General features: G+C 47.7%; 1 protein-coding gene across 1 annotated transcript; it reads right to left on the bottom strand.

The window, feature by feature from the left end:
• Positions 1-2: 2 nt before the first annotated feature.
• hsf5 (heat shock transcription factor family member 5) lies at positions 3-25,817 on the bottom strand. The gene is made up of 3 exons (XM_085965076.1): positions 24,990-25,817; positions 13,933-14,346; positions 3-565 (listed from the first exon to the last, which is right to left on the bottom strand). Exons 1-3 carry the CDS (start codon positions 25,672-25,674, stop codon positions 435-437), a joined length of 1,230 nt encoding a protein of 409 aa, XP_085821202.1. The 5' UTR covers positions 25,675-25,817; the 3' UTR covers positions 3-434.
• Between the last annotated feature and the right edge of the window lie 2,178 nt (positions 25,818-27,995).

The following is a 27,995-nucleotide window of genomic DNA, read 5'->3' as shown; positions in this document are numbered from 1 at the left end:
TGACTAATTAATGATTTTATTCCTATTGGCACAAAACAGTGCGACTAGACAGCTAAACAAATAAAGCATAGCTACTGTCCACCATTTAAAATGAAGCAAATGGAAACAAGAGAATTATACTGCAACAGGTTCTGTATGCATAGCAATGATCTATAATATTGCACTGTTCAAATTAACTGTCTACTTCCATTTTATACCCTACTGAAAATTATGACATTGAGAGTTTTATTGTGAAACTGTGCCAGAACTCCATAAATCAGTAGATCCATAACTCCAACACGTTTTTAACAAATTCCTCTCTCTGCCACTTGAATATAAGCATTAATCAATTTAATGTAAATGGGTTAATCTCTATTAAAATAGCAGTAAGAGGAATTTGAGACAAATATATTAATAATTTATATTATATCACTTACAGCCATTTCTAAGCTTTTTTAAACTACAGAATTTTCACTCAGGAAATGCACCTGATAATAGTTGTAGTTAGGATAAGAAGAAGTGTTTGTGTTAGGACAGCCTGTCAGTGGATCCAGGTGGGAGTTCGGAGGACAGCACTGCAAGACAGCTAGAAAAAGAAAACCCTGGTCAGTAAAATGCTGTAAAAATGACATGTGACAGCTTTCATAAGGGCATATTATTAACAGGGGAAATTTTAAAAGTTCAGATTTTTTTTTACAGCTTTCAGCAAAAAAAATGTGAGTTTGCAAGGCAATTGTCAAACAATTTGTAAGAAACTTAGAAAAACATAGCATTAACACAATAATATTTGCATGTAAATATAGGGAATTTCTCAAATTGAATATAATTGGAACATCAGTAAACTGAAACAGAACACCAAGAAAATATCTGAGGAATTTGTCCATGACCACAAAGGCTAAATTTGCAGAATTAAAAATTGGCATTCTGATGGGAGAGGCCACAAACAAGTTATAACATGTATATTACTCAGCAACATAGACACTATACAATCATAGTATTTCTGTCTTGGGATCAACAAACTGAAGAAATGTTTTAAGCGGCAACATTTTGATAAGAAAGTATCGATTAAGTCTAACTTTCATCTTGGGTGAGGGATCAGCCAGGATAGTTGTATCTTATTTCAGTTCTTAAACCAATCCTGATGCGCCAACTATAGGCAACGTGAAGACCAGGAACATCAGAGGTGTTTGACTGCATTGCAGTAGCATAAGCCTCTTGGAACCAAGATGGCCCTTATTTCAGGGGTTTGGAGTCCCAGAAGGACTCTTGTGTGCACTGCACTTCCATTGCAGGTGCATGTATTGTGCCACTTATATGAGCAGGCATCTGACGGAGTGAATGAAAAGTTCACATGGTCTGTCATTAGTAGTGAGGACAGCATCATGAGATCGAACTCTTGCCACATTTGTACTGGGTCCCAGGTCTGCCTACCCACTAGATGTTTGTAGAACTGCAACTCGCTCTAGATAGTGCTGCATCATTTCAAAACCACCTTGGATGTTGACAGAGAAGATGGCATTGGACACCATCACGATCCCTGACACCTGTCTCAGGTCCTCCAAGACGATCCTCTGAGGCTCAATGTAAGTGCACTGGTCATCCAGCACCATTTGTAGAGGTCCCCTGAGATCTGAGTACTGAAGGTTTGGAGCCAGTGGCTAACTTCAGCAGTACCCCCATTGCCAGTGGCAGACTCCACTGGCACCCGTGACTCCCTGGCACTCTTGTGTTCTGTAATTCAATCAGTGACAAAACCTCATCAAAAACGATCTAGAGGCCCTCCTCCCACCACCCCTCCGGATGGATTTCTCTGGGCTGGACTGAGTGAGAGAGAAAAGTGAATGACAGTATGGGTGATGAGGGAGTTGACAGGGCAGAGCTGGAAGAGCACTTCCTCTGCAGCATCTTGCTGTGACTTATCTAAGTAAGAAAACATAGGGGAAAATGATTGAAGTGTAGGTTGTTTACTGGAAATTGCTCTAGCCTACTTTTCTGCAGGCTCTCAGACACTGTCCCTGTCCCATTTGCTGTAGTATTAATCTAGGGTTGCCAGCTCTAGTTGGACCTACTCCTGGAGGGTCGGTCGCTTGACATTTGGTCACATGACATTCGCTGCAGTCTGCAAATTTTATTGTATTTATTAATGGTTTGATAAATGCTCTCAAATTTACACTGCAAGTCACAGGGAGACTGGTCGCAAATTTTGTTCTGAGGAATGCAAATGCACAGGTTGGTCCTGCCAAATTGGCCACTGCCCAGACACAGTATAATTGTGTCATGGTGTTAGGCCACTACTTCATGGCATCATCATGAGACAGGCAGGCATGTGCTAATGTGCTTTAAATGCATTTGCAGGGGTGGGAGATGGGAGATGTGTTTCAAATCCATGAAGATCGTGCTGCCATTGGTGCAGTGCTTTTACTGGCCACAATTAGGCCAGTGACAAGATCTAAGATCAAGGGAAAAAATGGGTCTCCCTGGCCACCTGCCTAAACAAATCTGCTGGTTTTACTCTTCATTTGACCATCATCTGCAGGAGACCAGGACTGCATGAGTCAGTGATCAAAGGTCAATACAAAAAAAGCTATAGTTTACCTCCATGTATAAGGCAAACTGGATTTTAAAATGGGTGGGATTTCAGAAGGAGAATAAGACATAACATATGAATTAAAATGCATTAACCACATTGAGCTTAGAATACTAAGTCCAAATCAAGTTAGAGGACTTGCTGCACTTTACCTTTTGAAAGTGCAGTCACATGAACATTCAATAGATTTTACACATGGCTCAAGTTCATGTCTTCATAGGTGTGCAGGTGTGAACCGGAACTTAGGAGTACTTTTCTCCCAGGCTAACAGCAGGAGCACCCGGGAGATATATTGTCCATTCCAGGAGACTCCCAGGCAATCTGGGAAGGTTGGCAACCCCATCTTCATCTACTTGGGCTATGTACACTTTAAAGGAATATAAAACATTCTTCAGGCCTTCTGTGTTTAGCTATAAGTGCTTTAAGTAATACATTTAAGGTAGTGAGGATTGCTATTCATGGGGAATTGGATTAGGTGGATGGGGTATAATATGCAGTGAGCCAGCCGTGGAAAGAGAAGACAAAGGCATTGAGATGCTGGTGGGATGGAGAGGTGGTGGTAGGAATGAGTAGAAGCAAAAAAGGCAATGGGAGTGAGGGTGACTGGGAAACAAAGATGGGAAGGTAGATGCGAGGGAAAGGTATGACATGGGAAGCAGCAACGTAGGGATAGAGGGGCCACAACCGGGAAGCAAGGGGCATGGTAAGATACAGGGGTGAAAAGTAATATTAGTGGCATGTGGTGGGAAGGAGTAGGAATGGGGAAGCAATGGGTGCGATCTTGCCAGACCTGGGGAAGTGGGTATGGAAGCGGGACTGCCAGGAAAATGGCAGAAGTTGGGGGCGGGTGCCCAACCCACCCCTAACCTGCCTCCGTGCCACTTTGCCAGGAGGCGGGTAGCTGTCCTGCACCGGGTCCCGTCTCCTTGGAGGCGGGAAGGGGATTAGTGCCACTTATCTGCCCGTTAACAGGTAGTTAACAGGCAGATAAGAGGATTATCCACATTTTACTCAAAAGTGCAGGCTTCCCGAAGGCTCCGAACCCCGCCAGGGTCACCGAGGCGAGTAGTGGGTCTGCGGGGGTCCAAAAGTGTGCTGTGGAGGTAAGTGGTGGGTGCAAGCGTGGAGAGGTGAGTATCTGAGGTAAGTGGAAAGTGTTAGAAAAAGTGTACTTACCTTTGTTTCTTCCTGCAGGCTTCAATCGTTGGGTATGCGAAGAGTCTCGCACCTCCGCGGCAGAGATGACAGATGGCCGTTGCATTTTCCAATGCAACAACCATCTAATTTCTGCAAAAGAAAGAGGTTTGATGAGGTCTTGAATTCAAGGACTCATCAAACTACAGAGAATGTCACTGTTTGACAGCTTCACAGAGGTGTCAAACGATAACAATTCATTTGTCAAAAATTTTTGACAAATGAAACGTTATACGCTGATGTTATCTGTAACCAGCTTTCCCTTAATTGGCCTGCTAAACCCGCTGGGCGGGCTTAACAAGGTCAATCAAGGGAAAATAGTGTGGGTTTGCCACAAATCGATGGAGGTGGGACATCGACCCGGCAAGCAGCAGTCCCACCTCCAACGTGCCCCCATTGGCAAAATCACCCATGTGTCCTGGTTGGAACTCTCTCCTCCTCCTTGTAAAACCTAACTCAAGCCCTAGTGAGATCCCTCCTCCCATCCATGATATGAAATCCAAAGCTGCTGTGCAAATGGGAAGGTGTGCAGAAGATAATGTGAGTGAGCGGTTGGGATGATAACAAGGGATTGGCAGCAAAAAAGGAGCATAGTGGAGGAGATAATGGCAGATTTGTTCTTTAAAGCCTTTAGGGTCAACTTGCTTGGATTTGGAAGGCCAGATAGACAGGTGGGATGAGAGTGTGTCTGAGAGGGAGATGAGGTTAGGGAGAGGGGGAATGTGGGATGGAGATGATGCGTGGGAGGGTAGGTAGTGACATTGGGGAGTTGGAGGGATAGGTGTTGCAGAAAAAAACGGATGTGGAGAGGACAATATAGGTGAGCCATTAGTGCAAAAGGGAAGGCAATGGCACGGAGGTTTTAGTGGGATGGTGAGGAGGTGGTAGGAATGGAAGGGGGCAGGGAGGCAATGGGAGTGAGGAGGTGAATGGGAAACAAGGGGGAGGGAAGAGATGGCCAGTGTGGGGAAAGGGGTATAACACAGGAAGCAGCAGGAAAAGGATGGAGGGTAGCAAATAAAGGCACAGCAGGGAAGCAAAGGGCACAGTAGGATACAGCAGATGAAGGGATAGTTGGAAGGTGTGTAAGGCAATGTTAGTGAGAGTATGGTGGGAAACAATAATGGTGGAGATACCATGCATGCCAGTTGGATCTCCCTCCTCCCCCTCCCTCCAAAACCTCAAGCCCTGGGGAATTCCTACCTCCATCAATAACCTGAAATCCAAAGGCATTGGGCAAACAGGAAGATGTACAGGAGATTATGTAACTGATGGGACGTGGTGACAGTAAGGGGTTGAAGTCAAAACAAGAGGCAGCCTGGGCAGTGCCGTCAATGGCTGATGGGGAGCAGGGTGTATGACATGGAAAATAGGAGTAACAAGTAGGGGTGCAATAGCAGAGCAACAACTTTCATTTATCATAGAAAAAATGTCCCAAGGTGTTCCAGGCTCAGGCCAAATTTGGGAAGCCCCAGGAAATCCTGGGGCAGCACAGTGGGGGCAGATACCTAATAGAATGGGTCGCTATCCCTTTTTACTCTACTGTTTTGGCTATATTGTTGAACATTCTATTGGCTTTGTTGATTGCTGCTCTGAATTGGTTGAACATGTTGAATGTTGAGCTTACTAAAACCACGAGGTCTCTTTGAATTTGATCCTTGGCTATTTCAACACCATTCATGGAATCCATGTGTTGCCTATTTTTCCTTCCTATGTACTTTACACCTGTCTACATTAAATTTCATCTACCATTGTTTTGCCCATTGATATATTTTGTTTAATTCATTTTGTAATTTCTGAGTGGCAGCCTCCATTTCCACTGGAGGTAGGCCATTTAGGAGTGAAATCAGGAAGCATTTTTTCACTCAAAAGGTAGTGGAAATCTGGAACTCGCTCCCCCAAAAGGCTGTGGATGCTGGATTAAATGACATTTTCAATACTGAAATCTATAGATTTTTGTTGGATAAGGGAATCAAGGGATGTGGATCAAAGGTTGGTAAATGGAGTTGAGGTACAGATCAGCAATGATCTAACTGAATGGTGGAATAGGCTTGAGGATCTGAATGATCTATTCTTGTTCTTATGTTCCACTGCCCCTCCTAGTTTGGTATCCTCTGTAAATTATACCAATCTGCATTGAGTTTCTAAATCCAAGTCACTAATGTGAATTAGAAACAATAGTGATCCCAGCGTCTGAGTGTGGTGGCGGACCTGAGCGGGGAGCAGACCGAGGCCCGAGGGCGGGGAGCAGACCGAGGCCCGAGAGCGGGGAGCAGACCGAGGCCCGAGAGCGGGGAGCAGACCGAGGCCCGAGAGCGGGGAGCAGACCGAGGCCCGAGAGCGGGGTGCAGACCGAGACCCGAGTGCGGGGTGCAGACCGAGGCCCGAGTGCGGGGTGCAGACCGAGGCCCGAGTGCGGTGAGCAGACCGAGGCCGGAGAGCGGGGAGCAGACCGAGGCCCGAGAGCGGGGTGCAGACCGAGGCCCGAGGGCGGGGTGCAGACCGAGGCCCGAGAGCGGGGAGCAGACCGAGGCCCGAGAGCGGGGAGCAGACCGAGGCCCGAGAGCGGGGTGCAGACCGAGGCCGGAGAGCGGGGTGCAGACTGAGGCCTGAGAGCGGGGTGCAGACAGGCCCGAGAGCAGGGAGCAGATCGAGGCCCGAGAGCGGGGAGCAGACCGAGGCCCGATAGCAGGGATCAGACCGAGGCCCGAGAGCGGGGAGCAGTCCGAGGCCCGTGAGCGGGGAGCAGTCCGAGGCCCGTGAGCGGGGAGCAGACCGAGGCCCGTGAGCGGGGAGCAGACCGAGGCCCGAGAGCGGGGAGCAGACCGAGGCCCGAGAGCGGGGAGCAGACCGAGGCCCGAGAGCGGGGAGCAGACCGAGGCCCGAGAGCGGGGAGCAGACCGAGGCCCGAGAGCGGGGAGCAGACAGAGGCCCGAGAGCGGGGAGCAGACCGAGGCCCGAGAGCGGGGAGCAGACAGAGGCCCGAGAGCGGGGAGCAGACAGAGGCCCGAGAGGAGGGAGCAGACCGAGGCCCGAGAGCGGGGAGCAGACCGAGGCCCGAGAGCGGGGAGCAGACCGAGGCCCGAGAGCGGGGAGCAGACCGAGGCCCGAGAGCGGGGAGCAGACCGAGGCCCGAGAGCGGGGAGCAGACCGAGGCCCGAGAGCGGGGTGCAGACCGAGGCCCGAGAGCGGGGAGCAGACCGAGGCCCGAGAGCGGGGAGCAGACCGAGGCCCGAGAGCGGGGAGCAGACCGAGGCCCGAGAGCGGGGTGCAGACCGAGGCCCGAGAGCGGGGTGCAGACCGAGGTCTGAGAGCGGGGTGCAGACCGAGGCCCGAGCGCGGGGAGCAGACCGAGGCCCGAGAGCGGGGAGCAGACCGAGGCCCAAGAGGAGGGAGCAGACCGAGGCCCGAGAGCGGGGAGCAGACCGAGGCCCGAGAGCGGGGAGCAGACCGAGGTCCGAGAGCGGCGAGCAGACCGAGGTCCGAGAGCGGGGAGCAGACCGAGGCCCGAGAGCGGGGTGCAGACCGAGGCCGGAGGGCGGGGTGCAGACTGAGGCCCGAGAGCGGGGTGCAGACTGAGGCCCGAGAGCAGGGAGCAGACCGAGGCCCGAGAGCGGGGAGCAGACCGAGTCCCGAGAGCGGGGAGCAGACCGAGGTCAGAGAGCGGGGAGCAGACCGAGGCCCGAGAGCGGGGTGCAGACCGAGGCCCGAGAGCGGGGTGCAGACTGAGGCCCGAGCGCGGGGTGCAGACTGAGGCCCGAGAGCGGGGTGCAGACTGAGGCCCGAGAGCGGGGTGCAGACTGAGGCCTGAGAGCGGGGTGCAGACTGAGGCCCGAGAGCGGGGTGCAGACGGAGGCCCGAGAACGGGGTGCAGACCGAGGCCCGAGAGCAGGGAGCAGACCGAGGCCCGAGAGCGGGGAGCAGACCGAGGCCCGAGAGCGGGGAGCAGACCGAGGCCCGTGAGCGGGGAGCAGACCGAGGCCCGAGAGCGGGGAGCAGACCGAGGCCCGTGAGCGGGGAGCAGACCGAGGCCCGAGAGCGGGGAGCAGACCGAGGCCCGAGAGCGGGGAGCAGACCGAGGCCCGACAGCAGGGAGCAGACCGAGGCCCGAGAGCAGGGAGCAGACCGAGGCCCGAGAGCGGGGAGCAGACTGAGGCCCGAGAGTGGGGAGCAGACCGAGGCCCGAGAGCGGGGAGCAGACCGAGGCCTGTGAGCAGGGAGCAGACCGAGGCCCAAGAGCGGGGAGCAGACCAAGGCCCGAGAGCGGGGAGCAGACCGAGGCCCGAGAGCAGGGAGCAGACCGAGGCCCGAGAGCGGGGAGCAGACCGAGGCCCGAGACCGGAGATAAAAGCAGCAACAGACCTGCATCATCAAGAGAAAACAGCAGTGTAACGTTACAGGTAAGGCAGGTAAGTGATTGGTAGTGACTGTGGACTAAGTTTTAAGATAGTGCCTGTGTGCTAACTTTTAAGTTAACATATAACATAATTTTAAAGACTAAACTTTATTTAATTTAATTAAGACGGAGTGCTAGCAGCACAGAGTGCCTTTTGAGAGTTTGGGTAAGTGAGAGAGTTAGGGTAAGTGGGGTGTGAGGTGCTGTTTTTGTTTTCTTTTTGTCTTGTTTTTCCTGCCAGCCTCAGGATTAGCAGACACCGCGGAGGCAGAGCAGCGAGGCGAGGCCCAGTCGAGACAGCTGGAAGCAACAGCGGGTGTCGAGTCAGAGCAGCGAGGCGAGGCAGCCTAAACAGGCTCCACAGGCAACACTCCAAAGGGAGGTCAGAATTCAAACGTGACGTCACAGCCAAGCTGGTAGGTGATTGGCTGGTTGGTGAGTACTTTTCCTTCCCTTTTAAACCTTTATAATTTGGTAAGTGCAATTAAGTAGAGGTGTGATATTCATCATCTAGAATCGGGGCAGAGGGTATTTAAAAATAATAATAAATTTAATTAATTACATAAAATGGCAGAGCAGGTGATGTGTTACTGCTGCAATATGTGGGAGCTGGTGGACACCATTGATGTTCGTGGTAACCACATTTGCAGTAAGTGTTGGCTGCTCGAGGAACTCCGGCTCCATGTTGATGAGCTGGAGTCCGAGCTTCAAACACTGCGACACGTCAGGGAGGGGGAGTTACCTGGACTCTGTGTTCCAGGAAGTAGTCACACCAATTAGATTAACTCATTCAGATGTATTCCGTGGTCAGGGACAGGAGGGTGTGACTATGAGTGAGGCAGGTACGGGGATCCAGGAGGTAGTGTTGGAGGAGCCGCTGCCCTTGCTCTTGTCCAACAGGTTTGAGGCTCTTACTCCCTGTGAGGACAGGAACAGGGACTGCAGGGAGGATGAACAACCTGGCCACAGCACCGTGGAACAAGGGGCCATTCAAGTGGGGGGAGTAAAAAGAAATGTTGTAGTGGTAGGGGATAGTATCATTAGGGGGATAGGGTTCTTTGCAGCCGAGAGCGAGAGTCCCGAAGGCTGTGTTGCCTGCCCGGTGCCAGGGTTAAGGACATCTCCTCTGGGCTGGAGAGAAACTTGGAGTGGGAGGGGGAGGATCCAGTTGTCGTGGTCCATGTTGGTACCAATGACATAGATAGGACAAGGAAAGAGGTTCTGCTGAGGGAGTATGAGCAGCTAGGGGCCAAATTAAAAAGCAGAACCACAAGGGTAATAATCTCTGGATTACTACCTGAGCCACGAGCAAATTTGGCTAGGGTAAATAAAATCAGAGAATTAAATGCGTGGCTCAAAGACTGGTGTGGGAGAAATGGGTTTTGCTTCTTGGGACACTGGCATCAGTACTGGGACGGGAGAGAGCTGTTCCGTTGGGACGGACTTCACTTGGCCAGTGCTGGGACTAGAATCCTGGCGAATCAAATAACTAGGGCTGTAGAGAGGGCTTTAAACTAATTAGTGGGGGGGAGGTTTCAAGAGAGCGAAAAATAAAAATGTCAGCGGAGAAGGCAATAGAGCAAGGTAGCAGTGGGGAAATTAAAAACCAGAGCGTGTCAGGAAGGGACAGAATGTATAAAGATAAAGGTAGAGTAGTAAAAGGGGTAAAAGCAGGAATAAATTGTCACAAAACATATTTAAAAGTTCTTTATCTGAATGCACGGAGCATTCGTAACAAAATAGATGAGTTGACGGTACAAATAACTACACATGAGTATGATCTGGTGGCCATTACGGAAACATGGCTGCAAGGTGACCATGACTGGGAACTAAACATCCAGGGGTATTTGACAATTAGGAAGGACAGACAGGAAGGAAAGGGAGGTGGGGTGGCTATGTTAATAAAGGATGGAATCACTGCAATAGTGAGAAATGATATTGGGTCAAAGGATCAGGATAGTGAAACAGTTTGGGTGGAGATAAGGAATAATAAGGGGAAAAAGTCACTAGTGGGCGTAGTCTATAGGCCTCCTAACAGTTGCAACTCTGTTGGTTGGAGTATAAATCAGGAAATAGTTGGGGCTTGTAATAAGGGAACAGCTATAATCATGGGGGATTTTAACTTTCATATTGACTGGACAAATCAAATTGGGCAGGGCAGCTTTGAGGAAGAGTTCATAGAGTGCATTAGGGACAGGTTCCTTGAGCAGTATGTAACTGAACCAACCAGAGGGCAGGCAATCTTAGATCTGGTCCTGTGTAATGAGACAGGATTAATAAAAAATGTCCTAGTAAAGGATCCCCTTGGAATGAGTGACCATAACATGGTTGGATTCCAAATTCAGTTGGAGGATGAGAGAGTTGGATTTCAAACCAGCATACTAAGCTTAAATAAAGGAGACTATGAAGGTATGAAAGCAGAGTTGACTAAAGTGGACTGGGAAAATAGATTAAAGTGTAAGACGGTACATGAGCAGTGGTGTACATTGAAGGAGATATTTCACAACTTTCAAGAAAAATATATTCCAGTGAGGAAAAAGGGGCGTAAAAGAAGACAGCCATCCGCGGCTAAGTAAAGTAATAAAGGATAGTATCCAACTGAAAACAAGGGCATATAATGTAGCCAAATCTAGTGGGAGGATAGAAGATTGGGAAGCATTTAAAAGCCAGCAAAGAATAACTAAAAGATTAATTAAGAAAGGGAAGATAGATTATGAAAGTAAACTAGCAAAAAATATAAAAACAGATAGCAAGAGTTTCTACAGTTATATAAAAAGAAAAAGGGTGGCTAAAGTGAATGTTGGTTTTTTAGAGGACGAGACCGGGAAATTAGTGGTGGGGAACATGGAGATGGCAAAAACGCTGAACAAATATTTTGTATCAGTCTTTACAGTAGAGGACACTAAAAATATCCCAACACTAGACAAACAGGGGGCTATAGGGTGGGAGGAGCTAAACACGATTAAAATCACTAAGGAGGTGGTACTCGGTAAGATAATGGGACTAAAGGCGGATAAATCCCCTGGACCTGATGGCTTACATCCTAGGGTCTTGAGAGAAGTAGCGGTAGGGATTGTGGATGCATTGGTGGTAATTTTCCAAAACTCCCTGGATTCAGGAAAGGTCCCAGCAGATTGGAAAACTGCTAATGTAACACCCTTATTTAAAAAGGGAGGCAGACAAAAGGCTGGAAACTATAGACCAGTTAGCCTAACATCTGTGGTTGGTAAAATGTTGGAGTCCATGATTAAGGAAGCAGTAACAGGACATTTGGATAAGCATAATTTAATCGGACAGAGTCAGCATGGTTTTACGAAGGGGAAGTCATGTTTGACAAATTTGCTCGAATTCTTTGAGGACGTAACAAACAGGGTGGATAAAGGGGAACCAGTGGATGTGGTGTATTTGGACTTCCAAAAGGCATTTGACAAGGTGCCACACAAAAGATTACTGCACAAGATAAAAAATCACGGGATTGGGGGCAATATACTGGCATGGGTGGAAGATTGGCTATCTAACAGAAAACAGAGAGTTGGGATAAATGGTTCATTCTCGGGTTGGCAATCAGTAACTAGTGGTGTTCCGCAGGGGTCAGTGCTGGGACCCCAACTCTTTACAATCTATATTAATGATTTGGAGGAAGGGACCGAGTGCAACGTATCCAAGTTTGCCGATGATACAAAAGGGAAAGCAGTGAGTGAGGAGGACATAAAAAACCTGCAAAAGAACATAGACAGGCTAAGTGAGTGGGCAAAAATTTGGCAGATGGAATATAATGTTGGAAAGTGTGAGGTTATGCACTTTGGCAGAAAAAATCAAAGAGCAAGTTATTATCTAAATGGAGAGAAACTGCAAAGTGCTACAGTACAAAGGGATCTGGGGGTCCTGGTGCATGAAACACAGAAGGTTAGTATGCAGGTACAGCAGGTGATCAGGAAGGCCAATGGAATCTTAGCTTTTATTGCAAGGGGGATGGAGTATAAAAGCAGGGAAGTCTTGCTGCAGTTATACAGGGTACTGGTGAGGCCACACCTGGAATACTGCGTACAGTTTTGGTTTCCATATTTAAGAAAAGATATACTTGCTCTCGAGGCAGTTCAGAGAAGGTTCACTCGGTTGATTCCGGAGAAGAGGGGGTTGACTTATGAGGAAAGGTTGAGTAGGCTGGGCCTCTACTCATTGGAATTCAGAAGAATGAGAGGCGATCTTATCGAAACATATAAGATTGTGAGGGGGCTTGATTGGGTAGATGCGGTGAGGATGTTTCCACTGATGGGTGAGACTAGAACTAGGGGGCATAATCTTAGAAGAAGGGGCTGCCCTTTCAAAACTGAGATGAGGAGAAACTTCTTCACTCAGAGGGTGGTAAATCTATGGAATTTGCTACCTCAGAGAGCTGTGGAAGCTGCGACATTAAATAAATTTAAAACGGAGATAGACAGTTTCCTAGCTGATAAGGGAATAAGGGGTTACGGGGAGAGGGCAGGGAAGTGGACTTGAGTCTAAGTTCGGATCTGCCATGATCCTATTGAATGGCGGAGCAGGCCCGAGGGGCCGTATGGCCTACTCCTGCTCCTACTTCTTATGTTTCTTATGTAACACCAATCCCCAAGGCACCCTGCTTATTATCGCCCTTCACCCTGACATTACTCTTCTAACAAGTAGGTACTGTTTTCTACCCTTCAGCCAATTTCTTGTTCATTCCCATGATTTTCCCTGAATCTTCACAGCTTTGAGTTTGAATGATACAATTTCATGCAAAATTTTGTCAAATGGCTTTTGGAATTCTAGGTACAACTCAAAGATGTCAAGGTGGCTGGTCAGGTAGAATCTCTCTTTTGAAGCCATACTGACTGCTGTTTATTAGGTTATTATTGCACACATAATCCTCAAGTTTACTTCTAATAATTGATTCCATTAGGGAATGGTAGCATAGAATGTTACTGGACTAGCCATCCAAAGGCCTAGACTAATGATCTGGAGATATTAGTTCATAATCCCACCTGGGGAATTGAAATTCAGTTAATTAAATAAATCTGGAATAAAAAGCTAGTATTAGTGATGGTGACCATGTAACTACCAGATTGTCGTAAAAACCCATCTGGTTCGCTAATGTCCTTTAGGGAAGGAAAACTGCCGTCCTTCCCAGTATGGCCTATATGTGACTCCAGTTCCACAGCAATATGACTGTCTCTTAACTGCCCTTAAATGGCCTAGCAAACCACTCAGTTGTACCAATCTGCTATGACAGACTGCAGCAGTTGAAGAAGGTGGCTCTTAGGGATGAGCAATAAATGCTGCCCTTGCCAGCGATGTCCACATCCTGTGAATGAATAAAAAATAATGTGGAATTGATTTGTCTTGCTTTTTAAAAAACATCTTTGAGGATGTGACATCCCCTGGTACCTCCCAAGTACCGAGTAATTTCCCCATAATGCCTGTCAATGCTGTTTAAATCTCCTCCCTAATTTCTCTTAGTGCTCTGAGGTAAATACCATCTTTTCCTCAGGATTTATTGGCTTGGATTAATTTTACACTGTCTAAGACTCGTATCTATATATATATATATATATATCAAAATCATAAATTTTGCCTACAACTCCTTATGGAGTCAAGACCTGCATGGCATAATTCTTGAAAAGGTAATCTGATCATATTCTGACAGAATGGTGTATGTTGCTGGGGAACCTAAGAACGCATTTAAAAAATCAAAATAGAGTTAAAAGTTGAAATCAAAATAAAAGAATTATAACATCTAGGAATTAAAAGGCTATACCTGTTGGATAGAAAGCCTGGTGATACTGTGGTGGAGAAGTAAGGTAACTAGTATATTTCTGACCAGCAGTTCCAATCTCTTGAGATCCTTGCTGGACATGCACACTATTAGGATTTGGTTGCAGTGTATAGGTGACCTCAGTTGGAAATCGTTGTATGACAGAAAATGGAATTGCTTTATCAGAAAATGCAGATGAAGAGGTGTTATCCATTTGTCCAGCCTCCAGTCCAATAGAACTATGCCATGTACGTGGTGGAATAGGGGTTCGATCTAGGCCACCAGTATTGGAACCTGACACACTTTTAATGGATACTGTATGTAAAGGACTTTGATTGTGGGGAGGTGACATAAACGAATATGGAGACAAGCTATCCCTGCGGAATGTTCGTTGAAGTTGTCCAACTGTCACAGGTCCTGAATAAAACATAACAAAAGAAATATTATATGGTGGGTCAACACTTATACACAAATAAGAACTTCCTGCTGAATACAATAAAGCTAAAAATTGCTGTTGATATTAATGAACATTTAACGCTTCTGTGCAACATTCCTCTTTCGCTATTTTAATGGAGGCATTAATGGGCTAATGCCTGCTTTGAAATAGCTGACACAGGAATGCAAATGCATTAAGCATTCATCTGCTAATGTGCCAATGTTATTTTTTAGCCTATAGTTCACTACTTTCCACCAGTGAAATGATTACCACTTCAATCCAGTGAGGTGTCATGTGTGAGCAGATTACTGATATCTTGGAAGCTATAATAAAATTTGGTAGCTTTTAGCTTTAGGGCAAAGCTAGTCTGAACTCTATCTTTGAATAACCCATGCATTACAAATGAGATTGATGGCCCTTGAATGGAGGGTCCATTTTTGTGGCTGTTCTATAACCTGAGAGATTCTGCCATCTCATTTTGTGTCTCCTAGGTGCTGAAAAAAAATAGAAAAGCAGAATATTTTTTAAATGGTCATAGATTGGGAAAGGTTGGTATTTACAGGGACCTGGATGTTCTTGTACATGAATCACAGAAAGTTAACATGTAGGTACAGCAAGCAATTAGGAAAGCAAATGGTATGTTAGCCTTTATTACAAAAGGATTGGAGTATAAGAGTAAAGAAGTCTTACTGCAATTGTATAGGGCCTTGGTGAGACCACACCTGGAGTCCTGTGTACAGTTTTGGTCTCCTTACCTAAGGAAGGATATACTTGCCTTAGAGAGAGTACAACAAAGGTTTACTAGACTGATTCCTAGGATGGGGGGATTGTCCTATGAGGAGTGATTGTGCAGACTAGGCCTATATTCTCTAGAGTTTAGAAGAATGAGAGGTGATCTCATTGAAATGTATAAAATTCTTCAGAGGCTTGACAGGGTAGATGCTTGGAGGATGTTTCCCCTGGCTGGGGAGACTAGTACTAGGGGTCACAGTCTCAGAATAAGGGATTGGCCATTTAGGACTGAGATGAGGAGAAATTTCTTCAAAGGGTTGTAATTTTATGGAATTTTCTTCCCCACATAAATGGTATGTCTACCTACTTTGCTGTTTCAATTAGATGCCAGAGACTGTAGAGTCAGCTTTCTGACAGGGTATGTTAACCCATACATGCCAACATAGCAAAATAAGAAAATATGCCCAACAACTTCCAAAAAGCAGAGAGACCCCAAAAAGTTAAAAACACAATAACGGACCTGATATGTGAACACAAGGAATTATATAGACTTTGTAACTTAAATTGTAGGTCCAACAACATTTATTGACTTGGAGGAAAAATAGCACAAGTACATGAAAGCTTGAAGGGGAAATCTAAATGTTGAAGGCATAAAATTGGTGGTGCATTACTAAGGGGGGTCACTAATGCGGGTTCACTAATGTCCTTTAGAGAATAGAGCTCACGACCCTGTGGTCTGGGTTACATTGTCTCTAGCTCCACATGACATGGTTGACTCTTAATGTCCTCTGAAGCGGCTGAGCAAGCCATTGAGTTGTAAACAATCACCACAAAGTAAAAAAGTCACATGGACCTATCAGCAATGGCTCAGGTGTTGTATCAGGACAAGACTGCCAAACGCAGCCCAGTCAACACTACAAAATCCTCCTCACTAACAGTTGGACACTGCTGAGTTGGGAGGTTGTTCCACAGACTAGTCAAGCAACAGCATGACATTGTTGTACTCACAAAATCATATCTATCGTCCCACTTGCATTACTATGCCTGGCTATGTCCCATTCACTGCCAGGTTAGACCCACCAGAAGTAAGATCACAGTAGTATACAGTTCGATGGGAGTGTTCAATATTGATTCTGGACCCCATGAAATCCCATGGCTTCCAGACAAACAAGGTCAAGGAAACCTCCTGCTGATCCTACCTACCACATCCCTGAAGTGAAAAATCAGTACATCCAGGTTGAACATCATTTGGAGGTATTACTGAGGGAAACAAAGGGAGAGAATATATTGGGTCCAGATTCGATGGGGCCCGTGGATCAACAGAAATTGGTCCTTGTGCCATATCTGAATAATTGGGGCAAGCTACTGCCGCTGGCTGCGTCTCCACTGGCAGCTCGCCCAAAGGGAGATGTCAATTTTTGGCAGCTTGCCTTGCTGGCAGTGGCCCTCAGTTAAGTCTTGGAAGGGGTTAGAATGGGCTACAGGGCGATCGTGACACCTGTGGAGTTGGGGAGCACTCCTACTTTTCCTGGCTCCACAGGAAGGGTTTTAAAAAAAAAATCAAAAACTTACCTTTGCTTGGTGGTCATGGGGGCTGCTGAAGAATCCTGAGCGGGGCAGGGGTGCCTGGGGTGCCTCAAAAATCGGCCCCACGAATATTCCACTGCTAAATTGGTACATCTTGTGTCCACTAATGCTCAGAAATGAGCACAACACTAACCAATTTCTACCCCCTTAAGGTCTCATCTCAAGTGAGGACACCCTCCATCGAGTAGTGTAGCACTGCTACCATGGTAAGTAGGACAAACTAAGGACAGATCTAGCAGCCCAATACTGGGCCTCCATGAGACACTGTTGGGCATCAACAGCAGCAGAATTACATACCACTACAATTTGTTACCACATAGCCCAACACATCTCTCACTCCTCCTTCACCATCAAGCCAGGAGATAAACCATGGTTCAATGGGAAATGTAGAAGGGCATGCTTGGAGCAGCAACAGGAGTACCATAAAATGAGGCAGCAAACTAGTAAAGCTACAACACAGGGCTATCTACATGATAAACATCTAAAGCAGCATGCCGAAGACAGAGCTAAGTGGTCCCACAGCCAACAAATCATGCCAAAGCTCACAACATTAAATGGTGGTGGGCAATCAGGCAACTAATGGGGGGAGGAGGCTCCATAAAAATCTCCATCCAACCATGGTGGAGCTTGGCATGAGTGCAAGAAACAAGACTGACGTGTTTGTGAGCTTCTTTTGCCAAAAATGCAGAGTGGATGATCCTACTGGGCATCCTCCTGAGGTTCCCACCATCACAGATACCAGTGCTCAGCCAATTTTGTTTTACTCCACGTGACAACAACAACAACTTGCAATTATATAGTGCCTTTAACGTAGTAAAAAGTCCCAAGACACTTCATGGGAGCGTTATCAAACAAAATTTGACACCGAGCCATGTAAGGCGATATTAGGACAGCGGACCAAAAGCTTGGCCAAAGAGGTAGGCTTTAAGGAGCATCTTAAAGGAGAGAGAGGTAGACAGGCGGAGAAGTATAGGGAGGGAATTCCAGAGCTTAAGGTCTGGGCAGCTAAAAGCATGGCCACTAATGGTGGAGCGATTAAAATAGGGGATGCGCAAGAGACCAGAATTGGAGGAGCGCAAAGCTCTCGGAAGGTTGCAGGGCTAAAGGAGGTTACAGAGATGGGGAGGTGCAAGGCCATGAAGGGATTTGAAATCAAAGAGAATTTTTAAACTGAGACGTTGCCTGACCGGGAGCTAATGTAGGTTAGCGGGCACAGGGGTGATGAGTGAACGAGACTTGGTGCGAGTTAAGGTACGTGCAGCAGAGTTTTGAATGAGCTCAAGTTTATGGAGGGTGGGAGATGGGAGGCCGGCCAGGAGAGCGTTGGAATAATCAAGTCTAGAGGTAACAAAGGTATGGATGAGGGTTTCAGCAGCAGACGAGCTGAGGCAGGGGCGGAGTTGGACGAGGTTATGGAGGTGGAAGTAGGCGGTCTTGGTGACGGCATGGATATGTGGTCTGAAGCAAATCTCGGGGTCAAATACGACACCACGTTTGCAAACGGTCTGGTTCGGCCTCAGACAGTTGCCAGGGAGAGGGATGAAGTCAATGTCTGGGGAACTGAGTTAGTGGCGGGGACCGAAGACGATGGCTTCAGTCTTCCCAATATTTAGTTGGAGGAAATTTCTGCTCATCCACTACTGGAGACAAGCAGTCTGACAATTTAGTAACAGTGGAGGGGTCGAGAGGCAGTGAGGTAGAGCTGGGTGCTGTCAGCATACATGTGGAACCTGACGTTTTCAGATGAAGTTGCCAAGGGGCAGCATGTAGATGAGAAATAAGAGAGAGCCAAGGATAGATTCTTGGGGGTCTCCAGAGATAACGGTGCGGGAGCAGGCAGAGAAACCATTGCAGGTAATTTTCTGGCTATGACTGGATAGATAAGAAAGGAACCAGGCAAGTGCAGTCCTACCCAATGGAGAAAAGAAGCCGGGGGTTATCTTTTCATTCCAGGATGATCCTGGAATAGTGAGCAGTTTTGGCAGAGGAGAGTAGGACCCGACAGTGCTTTATGTAGTCCAGCCAGATCTAGCGATGAATGGCTAAACCAGTTTTCCGCCATAAACGTTCAAGTCTGCGTCCCTTAGACTTAAGGCAGCGGAGATGAGGACCATACTGGGGGAACAACCAGGGTGAGAGAAATGGTTTTAATGCGGACTAGGGCATAAAAGGTGGAGGTGAAGGAATGATTGAGCAGATCAGTAGCTGCAGAAATGTTGTGGTGAATAGCGGGTCAGAGGCTAGACAGTTGGGAATTTGAAAGTGCAGTTGTAAGTGACTTGGGTAAATTTTTTCCATGGGTAGACATAGAAGTGGGGTTGGGAGGGGGAATGGGGGTGGAGAGTGATCCAAAGAAGTGATCAGAGATGGCCTTATCTGTGATTGACATGATGGGAGTAGCATTAGAAAGCAGCTGAGTGCTCTAGACAGAGCAAATGCTCTGACAACATCTCAGCTGTAGTGCTGAAGATCTGTGCATCAGAACTAGCCGTTTCCTTGGTTAGGCTGTTCCAGTGCAGCTATGGCACTGCCATTTACCCAACAATGTGGAAAATTACCCAGGTAGGTATTATCCACAAAAAATAAAATGGGACCGATTCTCATATTCACAGCACCCCAATTCAGGGTGCTAATGGGATGGTAGCAATGGGGTAAAGAAGTTCTTTCTGGTAGATCTTCTCTTACCTCTTCAACCCAACAATGATGCCACTCTATTCCCATCACAGTTGGTCAATTGTTCTGCTTTTGAAACATATAACTGCTTGACTCAATCACAGCAAATAGGACACTTTAAGTAGAATAAGTGGGTAAATCTGATGGGATTTTCGTTTGCCTCTTTTATGCTGTTCACCTTCATTGCTATCTGTTTCTCTTCCTGTAGTTGATCAAGTGTTTGCTGAAACTCGTGTTCACAGCCACACCTCTTTTATCAGCAACTCTGTTTGTCTCTACAGATGCTGCCTGACCTGCTAAGTGTGTCCAGCATATTACTGTATATTTTTTTGTTGTGGATGAATTTATGTTCACATAAGTCGCAAAACACATCTAAATCTGCATAACATAATTTCTACAGCAGGTTACTGGCAACCTTAATTTGAGAATCTATTTATGAGGGAAGATAGGCCAAGCCATGGGTTTCGGAACTGTACTTAATGTTTCCGGGTGCCAATTTTCAAGCGATTGAAAAAGGATCTGCAAAACAGTATCACTGTTCTTGTTCAAAACATGAACCACCGTCATGTTGTGATGAACAAGCAGTGAGAAACAAGGGTTGAATTTTAACCTGGAAGAGCACATGGGTTTGGGTGCAGGTAGGGGGTTAAAACCGGGAAAAATGTCAGCATGTCGGGAAGCCGGCCCTAGCCCACCGACTTCCGCATTTAAATCGATCACATTAGGCTGCATGCGCGCAACCCCCCTCGTGAGAGGCGGGTTGCCAATTGCCACATGTTAATTGCTCAATTAGAGTGATAGTAACACACACTTTTGACTTTAACGTCAGGACCACGGGTTTCCCGGGTTTCCTGAAACTCGCCAGTAAAAGCAAGGCAAGTACACAGTGGTAATTGAGGGGCTGAATCAATCTCAGGGAAATATGCCAATACTCAGGCCACAGCTGCTTTCTTACTTGCTTGTGGGAAAGGGTTTGTTCACAGTTGTTACTTTCTACACTTTGGTGGTTACTTTCTACACTTTGGAGGTTACTTTTTGCATTTTGGAGGTTTGCTCTATCACATCAGGATGGGTGCCGCTTATGCTGCCTTAGATTGGACCTCAGATGAGGACCAAGATGACCTGCAACAGCACCCGCAGCAGCCGGCTGCTCAGCAGAGAGGTGACCAGCAGAGAGGCAACCAGCAGAGAGATGAAGCTTGCAGGATGCAATACCCACAAAACAGGGTCATCAAATGCACACATGGCCATTAAGGCACCCATAGATCACCCAGGAGTATTCATCAAGTGCGAGAGCTTCCACTCCATCAATGTGTAGCTGGTGTGCAATCACAAAAAGTTGTTTATGATTTCCAGACAGCTGCTATGATGATTTTGTCCTGCGGCAGTCCAAAGCTCCCTGATCTCTTCAGACCTGGAAACAGACTTAAGGGTAGCTGCTATGCAACAAGGGATACCCACTGCAAACTTGGCTCATGGCACCAGTCAGAAACCCCAACACTGAAGCCCAACAGTGCTACAATGAATGCCATATCACCACAAGATGTGTGATTGAACAGGCCATCGGCATGCTGAAGATGCGCTTCAGGCGCCTGGGAAGATCTGGAGGTGCCCTTCAGGACGCATCAGCAGGGTCTCCAGAATGGTTGTGGTTTGCTGTGCTCTGCATAACATTGTACAACAGCAAGGCTTGGACCTGCAGGAGGAACAATGTAACGAGCTCAGATGCTCCTCGGACGATTTGGAAGGGGTGGAGGAAGAGAAGAAGGAAGACAGTTATGAGGGCAATTCAACCCCAACTGCTCATATTGCTGTTCGGAATTCCAGCCATGCTCTTAGTAATGCACGGTTCACTTAGGCTGGACCAGTGTACAAGGAAATGCAAATGCCACTCTTCCTGCTCTCTCAACCAATGCCACAGACACAAAGCAGTCCTGCAACCAACCAACTACCCCTTCAACAATCCCCCATTGGAATCATGTACAATCATGTACATTCATCATCAAACAAGTTAGAAGGCCACTTATCACCCAGCACCCAAGAATGGACAAGATGGGAAAGTGGTGAAAAAGAGTAACAATTATATGATGTAAATATCATCAAACCCACATTTTCTCAGGCACCCATGTGCATCTACAAAGGTTAACTCTTCCTTTTTCTGCTACTCCTACATGGTGCAACCTGTGTGGCTTCAGCAGAGGTACAGGCAGGCTGCTCAGATCCCTGCTCTAATTGCTGAGATGCTCTTGGCCGACATAAGAACGTAAGAATTAGGAGCAGGAGTAGGTCATGCGGCCCTTCAAGCCTGCTTCGCCATTCTATAAGATCATTGCTAATTTTCGACCTTAACTCCACTTTCCCGTCCAATCCCCACATCCCTTGATTCTCCTAGAGTCCAAAAATCCATCTCAGCCTTGAATATGCTCAACCACTCAGCATCCACAGCCCTTTGGGGTAGAGAATTCCAAAGATTCACAACCTTCTGAGTAAAGAAATTCCTCATCTCAGTTTTAAATGGCTGGCCCCTTATCCTGGGACTATGCGCCCTAGTTCTAGACTCCTCAGCCAGGGGAAACAACCTCTCAGCATCTACGCTGTCAATTCCCCTCAGAATCTTATGTTTCAATAAGATCACCTCTCATCCTTCTAAACTCCTGAGAGTATAGGCCCAATCTACTCAATCCTCTGGGTGTTGGAGCCCGTGAGGGTCCCGCCAAAGACTGCTCCCCCTGCACCTATGCAGGGGCAGACTCAGCAATCAGAAGACGAAGCAGCATATGGGCTACTGACTGAGGTGGGCTATGGGTGAGAAGTGGAAGTACACTGAGTGGAATTCCCACTTCCATGTCCCCTTTCGCCATCATCCATCTTATGGCACAGCCGCACTTCACTGCTACCATTGTGCTGGAGAACACTTTGGTGCAGATCAGTACGGCCCTGCAAGGCCAAGGCTAAGGTATGTCATCCTATTTAAGGTGGCAGACTTGTTGGCATCCAGAGTCTGCAAAATGGTGTTCCAGGCATGCAAGGACTCATGTGATTGGAACATTTGATGGTCCATGGCGTTAGCTACTCTATCAATGGAAGAAAACATCATCTTAATGGCCTGCGACATCAACCCCCTCAGGCTTGAGGTGGACTCCTCCAATCTCTCTGCAATTGTGGTGAGTGTGCTTTGAAGGCCTGTCAGTGCATCGCACATTGTCTGCTGCTGCTCAATGATCCTCCTCTTCATCAATGGCCCCCGAGGTACAGCATCTGTGTTCAGCTGAGCAGAGTTTGGAGAGGGATGCGTCCTCTGACACAGACCCTACACTGCTGTCCCTGTCTACACCATCTGCTCTTGCAAGTGTGAGGGGCCAGGTGAAAACCAACTATCTGAGTTACTGGTCCCACCGAAGTGTGAGTATCTGAGCCGGTGCATGGTCTGCATGAGTCCTGTAACGGTGCACCCTCAGAAGGACTCAGCTCCTCTGAGGACATGTTGCCTGCCACGTCCGACTCCAGCTGCACGCATGAAGGCCCAATGGGAGATAAAAGACATGAATTAGTTGTGGCAATTTAAGAACGTTGCAAGTTATCATGATGGAGATGATCATATTTCACTCGCTATTGAAACCTAGTCAACACGATTGAGTGCCACATGAGATGTGGGTGGCTTTTATTTAATTGTGCCACCAGGTAGCTGGGAGCTCCCCGTCTCTGACAGCCAGGGGTGCCATAACTCCACTGATCTCCAGTGCCTCCTCCTCTGCAGTTGTCACCTCCAGTTCTCCCCTTCTTCCTAGTGTTTGTGTTCTCTTCTCCTGCAAGGAGGGAAAGAGGAGATGTATGAGTGAGTGTAATGGTATGTTTTCAACCAATGGATGGGGTACATTTTGTGAGGGTGACTGTGAGGGAGAGGCATGAAATTGCATAAGGATGAGGGTGAGTTGGCATGTGGCTGGATAGATGGGTATGTGAGGAAGTGGATACAAAGAGGAGGATGGGTGCACCTGTAAGGTAAGTGAGTTTGAGGAGTGATGTGATGGAGTAGGCTTGAGAAGGCAGAGAGGGTGGGGTGACACACACAGCAGTATGTAAGTGAATGTGGCACCTTACTCATCTTTCCTACCCTGCTTAGATTATTAAATCGCTTTCTGCATTGAATCGAGGAGTGTGGAACCACACTTCTGCTGCTGACCTCCTTGGCAACCTCCAACCATGCCTCCATTGTCTCAGCAGCAGGCTTTTTTCTCCTGTTGCTAGGGAAGAGTATCTCCCTCCAACTCCTCACAGCCCCCAGCAGCACATCCAGGGAGGCTAGTGCAGGATAGAGGCATCATGACTACTGCCAAGAAAACAGGCATAGGCCTGCATAATGTGTTGCCTGTTGTTGCACACCAGCTGGACATTCAGGGTGTGTAATCCTTTCCCGATGACGTATATTCCTGGCTCTTCAGATGATGCACACAAGGCAATGCGAGTGCAGGCAACAATGCCTCACACACATGGAAAGCCTGCTGTCCTGATGAAGCCCACAGCTCTTTTATCTTGCTTCGCTGCCTCCATGGGGAATGAGATGAGTTGGTTCCTCTTTGCGTAAAGTACTTCTATGACATCCCTAATACAGTAGTGGACTGCAAACTGTGTGATGTTGCTTGTCACCTGTTACAGCATGGAAAGACCCTGTGGCTTAGAAATGAAGGGCCACCATCACCACAGTAAGTGGTGTGCATACCTGGTGCAGGGCTGCAGTTGGTGTTGCAACAAGTGTCAGAGATCAGTGACAGTGACCCTCATGAGGTGGAGGCACCTCACACACTGCTCCTCAGTCAGGTTCAGGTTGGAAATGTGGTTCCTAGACACGCATGCCTCGTGCATCCTCCTCCTCTTTGCCTTCTTCTAGCAGCATCTTCTGCTCTGTGCTGTCTTCCTTGCTGGTGCTGCTCCTCAGCATCCTCCAGCTCCAATAGTAGACCTAGCAGAACACCCATTATAAAATTATGCTGAAGGAAAAGGAGACAAAGACTCCTGTACCTCCAGAAAATGATTCTGATTAATTTGTAAACACTCCTATGACAGTGAAAATAGCCAGGAAAAGTCCAAGCATCCTAAAATGACTAACGGCAGACTTAAGTGAATGGAGGTAAGAATCCCATTAAACAACGCTTTGACAGCCTGCAAACTCTTCCCACCATGATTTGCTAAGCAGGTTTAAGAATGAACGAATGCCAGCTGCTGGCACACACCAATATCACAAAAACGGTCCTGAAACAAGTGAATGACCCTGATTTAAATATTTTAATTGGTTGAACACTTATTTCAGGCAATCGTCTGGGCGGACTAAAGGTCGCCTGAACCAATATAACTGTTGACACATTTCTGGTGCAGATCAGACGCACGTGATCACCATCCGAAACTCGCTTCCAGCTGGGCTCACTCCTGTGATATGTGCAGGAGGCAGGAAATGAAGAATTAGAATTACTTAATGCTACTAGCACCAAACTATTGATACTTTCTTGTTATATATTATTTAGAGACACTAAATATCATGAACAGTGTGCTTTTGCTCCCGTGTATTTAATTATGTCCTGGCATTCATTTTCTCTCCCCACCCAACCAGAGTCTATAGCAGTAACTCCATCCCTACCATGTCGGTCCCCTTTAGTCTGGCCCATGGAGTCCATGGAGTTGGTGAGATACCTCTGGAAACGGTTAGGGGGTCGGGTGTTGACTTGGAGCCCAGCTGCCAGCTTGGCTTTGTTGGCACTGGTCAGCCTTTTCATGTTGATCAGGAACTCGGGGTGGTCCTGTTTGAAGCTGGGGTTGTGGAAGTGGTGGAGCAGCCCGTCTCCCGCCCCCAACTCCCCGGGCACCGGCTGCTCGCCGCTCCCTTGACCCATCTTTCGGAAGCCGTAGAGGTTGAGCTGGCGGATGAAGCTGGTGAAGTTGCTGGTTTTGAAGAGCAGGTCGGCGTCGGGCTCCAGGTTGGCACCGCCGCCGCCGTTGACGTTCTTGCTCGGGGTGAGGAGCTCGGATTCAAAGAGCTGCTGGTCGACGATGAGCCCTTCGCCGCGGGGGTCCCAGCGGATCGAGCGGTACCGGGGGCTGTTGACGATGCGCCACAGCTTGGCCGGGAAGTTGTTGGGATTGATCGGAGTGGAGAGCAGAAACTCCTCCATTTCGTGGCTCACCACGGGGCTCATCGATCCAACTGGCTGGCGAAGCATAAAGAGGAGCGGCAGGGCTGCCTGGAACCGAGCGCTCCCTCTGACAGAGGTATCGATCGATGCCAAACCACTCGGTCGGGTTCCGATACCGATCGGTCCTTCCATGGAACCGTTGGTGCACGTTCCCGAACCTGCCGTTTAAATTCCAATCTGGGCCAATCAGTTTTCGAGCTCCGGCTCGCGCCCAGCAAACGCCCGCCGCACGCGGCGCGGGCAAACCGCGGCGCTCGCGGCCTAAACTCCGGCTCCTGCCTCACGCGTCCCAGGGCGCACGCGCTTGGAGGCAAAGGCTGCGCCACCAGTCCGAGGCTCGCCGAAAGCGCATGCGCTGGGAGCTGTTTCGCCCCTCCCCCCTCGTTCGGTGCGTCAAAGTGTCACAGTCGCGTGCAGCAGAAGCTGACTGCATCTCTTCCTGGTAATGGGTGTCTTCCTAACCTACAGCCTATACGACGGAGGTGGACATTGATAACTATTTTCCGGCTGAGCATCCCCAGTGACAAATTACTGATGTTCGACAGTCTATTGTTATTTGCCTATAATAATAGTACTGTAATAATAGACCCATAATGTCTAATCTGATAGGTAGGCTATGGGGAGTTATTTGCAATAACTTCATAAGAAATAGTCGATTTGTAAGGGTAAGTCTGACAAACCTCTGATTTCTTTGAGGACTGTGACTAAAATATTGCTATCTAAAGTTGTCACTTCAATTCTCACTTGTACAGGAAGCTCCAAATTGCCAGAAGACTTATGCAGGGAATTTCCTTGCCGGATGATCCAATTGAGGTGTTTAAAAGGATAGGGTCGATAAGGAGAATCTATTTCCTCTGGTGGAGGAATCCAAAACAAGAAGGCATAACCTTAAAATTAGAGCCAGGCCATTCAAGAGTCAAATCAGGAAGCACATCTTCACACAAGCCATAGTAGAAATCTGGAACACTCGCCTTCAAAAGGCTGTGGATGCTGATTCAGTTGAACCATTCAAGACCGAGATCATAGATTTTTGTTACACAAGGGCATCAGGGGATAAGAACATAAGAAATAAGAGCAGGAGTAGGCCATACGGCCCCTCGAGCTTGCTCCGCCATTTAGTGAGATCATGGCTGAACTTCTACATCAACTCCAAGAACATCTTCCCTTTCCAACACTACAATGTCTTTCTTAATCAGCACTGCCACCCCACCTCCCTTTATCATTGCCTATCTTTTCTGAACACCTTGTACCCTTGAATATTAAGTGCCCAGCCCTCACCGTTTTTAAGCCACATTTCCGTTATCGCCACAACATCATATTGCCACACGGCTAATTGTGCTTGTAGCTCACCAACCTCATTCACCACACTTTGTGCACTTATGTACATGCATTCTAAACCCATTTTTGAATTTTTTTTAGTCTTTCTTAGTCTGCTCCTATCTAATTTGGTACTACTTCCGCCTCTAGTACTACTTTCCACTCTAGTACTATCCAACACACTCACTCTTTTATGTACCATATTCCTCTTTTCTACTCCTATATGCTGGTGCCCATCCCCCTACCAAGCTGGTTTAAACCCTCCCCAACAGCAATAGCAAACCTCCCCGCGAGTATATTGGTCCTGGCTCTGTTGAGGTGTTCATCTCATTGACGTAAGAAAACTACTAGGCACTTGGTTTGAGTATTAAACAAGGCTTTAATCAACTGTTTCACAACATGGAGGTCTAGTTGTCCTTCACTAGTTCCTGTTTACAAAATGTCCTGAGCAAGCTGGGCCCCTGCCCGAGTATTTATACTCTCCTTGGACAGTGCCACCAGCAGGCCGCCCAGTATTATTTCATAAGTCATTTCTGCATGAATGGGAAGATTCATGTCACTCTTCTTACCCATCCGGCTTGTACAGGTCCAACCTTCCCTTCCCTAGAAATGATTGTTCTACAGTAAACTTATCACTGTAATTTCTTGTTCATTTAATATATATTTAACTAGCTGGAGTGCCCGGCAGTGCCGGTTCAAAGTCTGCCCCTGTGCCTTGTTGATTGACATTGCGGGGAAGGAGAGAGAGAGAGAGAGAGGTAAGGAGAGAGAGAGAGAGGGAAGGAGAGAGAGGGAAGGAGAGAGAGAGACAGAGAGGGAAGGAGCGAGAGAGCGGAGTAGCCTGTGTAGGACTGATTTACAGGTGAGGAGGGTGTTTGTTGTTCATGTTGGGCGGCGGGCCGGAGCGGGAGCTCAGCTCGGGTGACTCGGGCCGGGCCTCAGGCGCTACGCCGCACACGGGGTCTCCGGGGCGGCAAGCCGCAGCGCGATCTCAGCTGGGGTGACTCGGGCCGGGCCTCTTCCTCTCGTCTCTATCTCCTTCCCTCACTCTCTCCTCTCTCTCTCTCCTTCCCTCACTCTCTCTCTCTCCTTCCCTCTCTCTCTCGCTCTCTCTCCTTCCCGCTCTCTCTCTGTCT

Source organism: Somniosus microcephalus, chromosome 22, assembly GCF_052327205.1.
Source record: "Somniosus microcephalus isolate GS21.2 chromosome 22, FLI_Smic_1.0, whole genome shotgun sequence".
Classification (NCBI taxonomy): domain Eukaryota; kingdom Metazoa; phylum Chordata; class Chondrichthyes; order Squaliformes; family Somniosidae; genus Somniosus; species Somniosus microcephalus.
The sequence above is the reverse complement of the archived record's forward strand: the minus strand, read 5'-3'. Positions and strand labels throughout refer to the sequence as shown.

Coding starts and splice junctions, on each gene's coding strand:
- hsf5 (XM_085965076.1), bottom strand. CDS start 25,674: ATGGAAGGACCGATCGGTATCGGAACCCGACCGAGTGGTTTGGCATCG. Junction 14,347..24,989: donor GACTAAAGGGGACCGACATG/GTAGGGATGGAG, acceptor TGTTTTATTCAG/GACCTGTGACAGTTGGACAA. Junction 566..13,932: donor CCAGGCTTTCTATCCAACAG/GTATAGCCTTTT, acceptor TTCTTTTTCTAG/CTGTCTTGCAGTGCTGTCCT.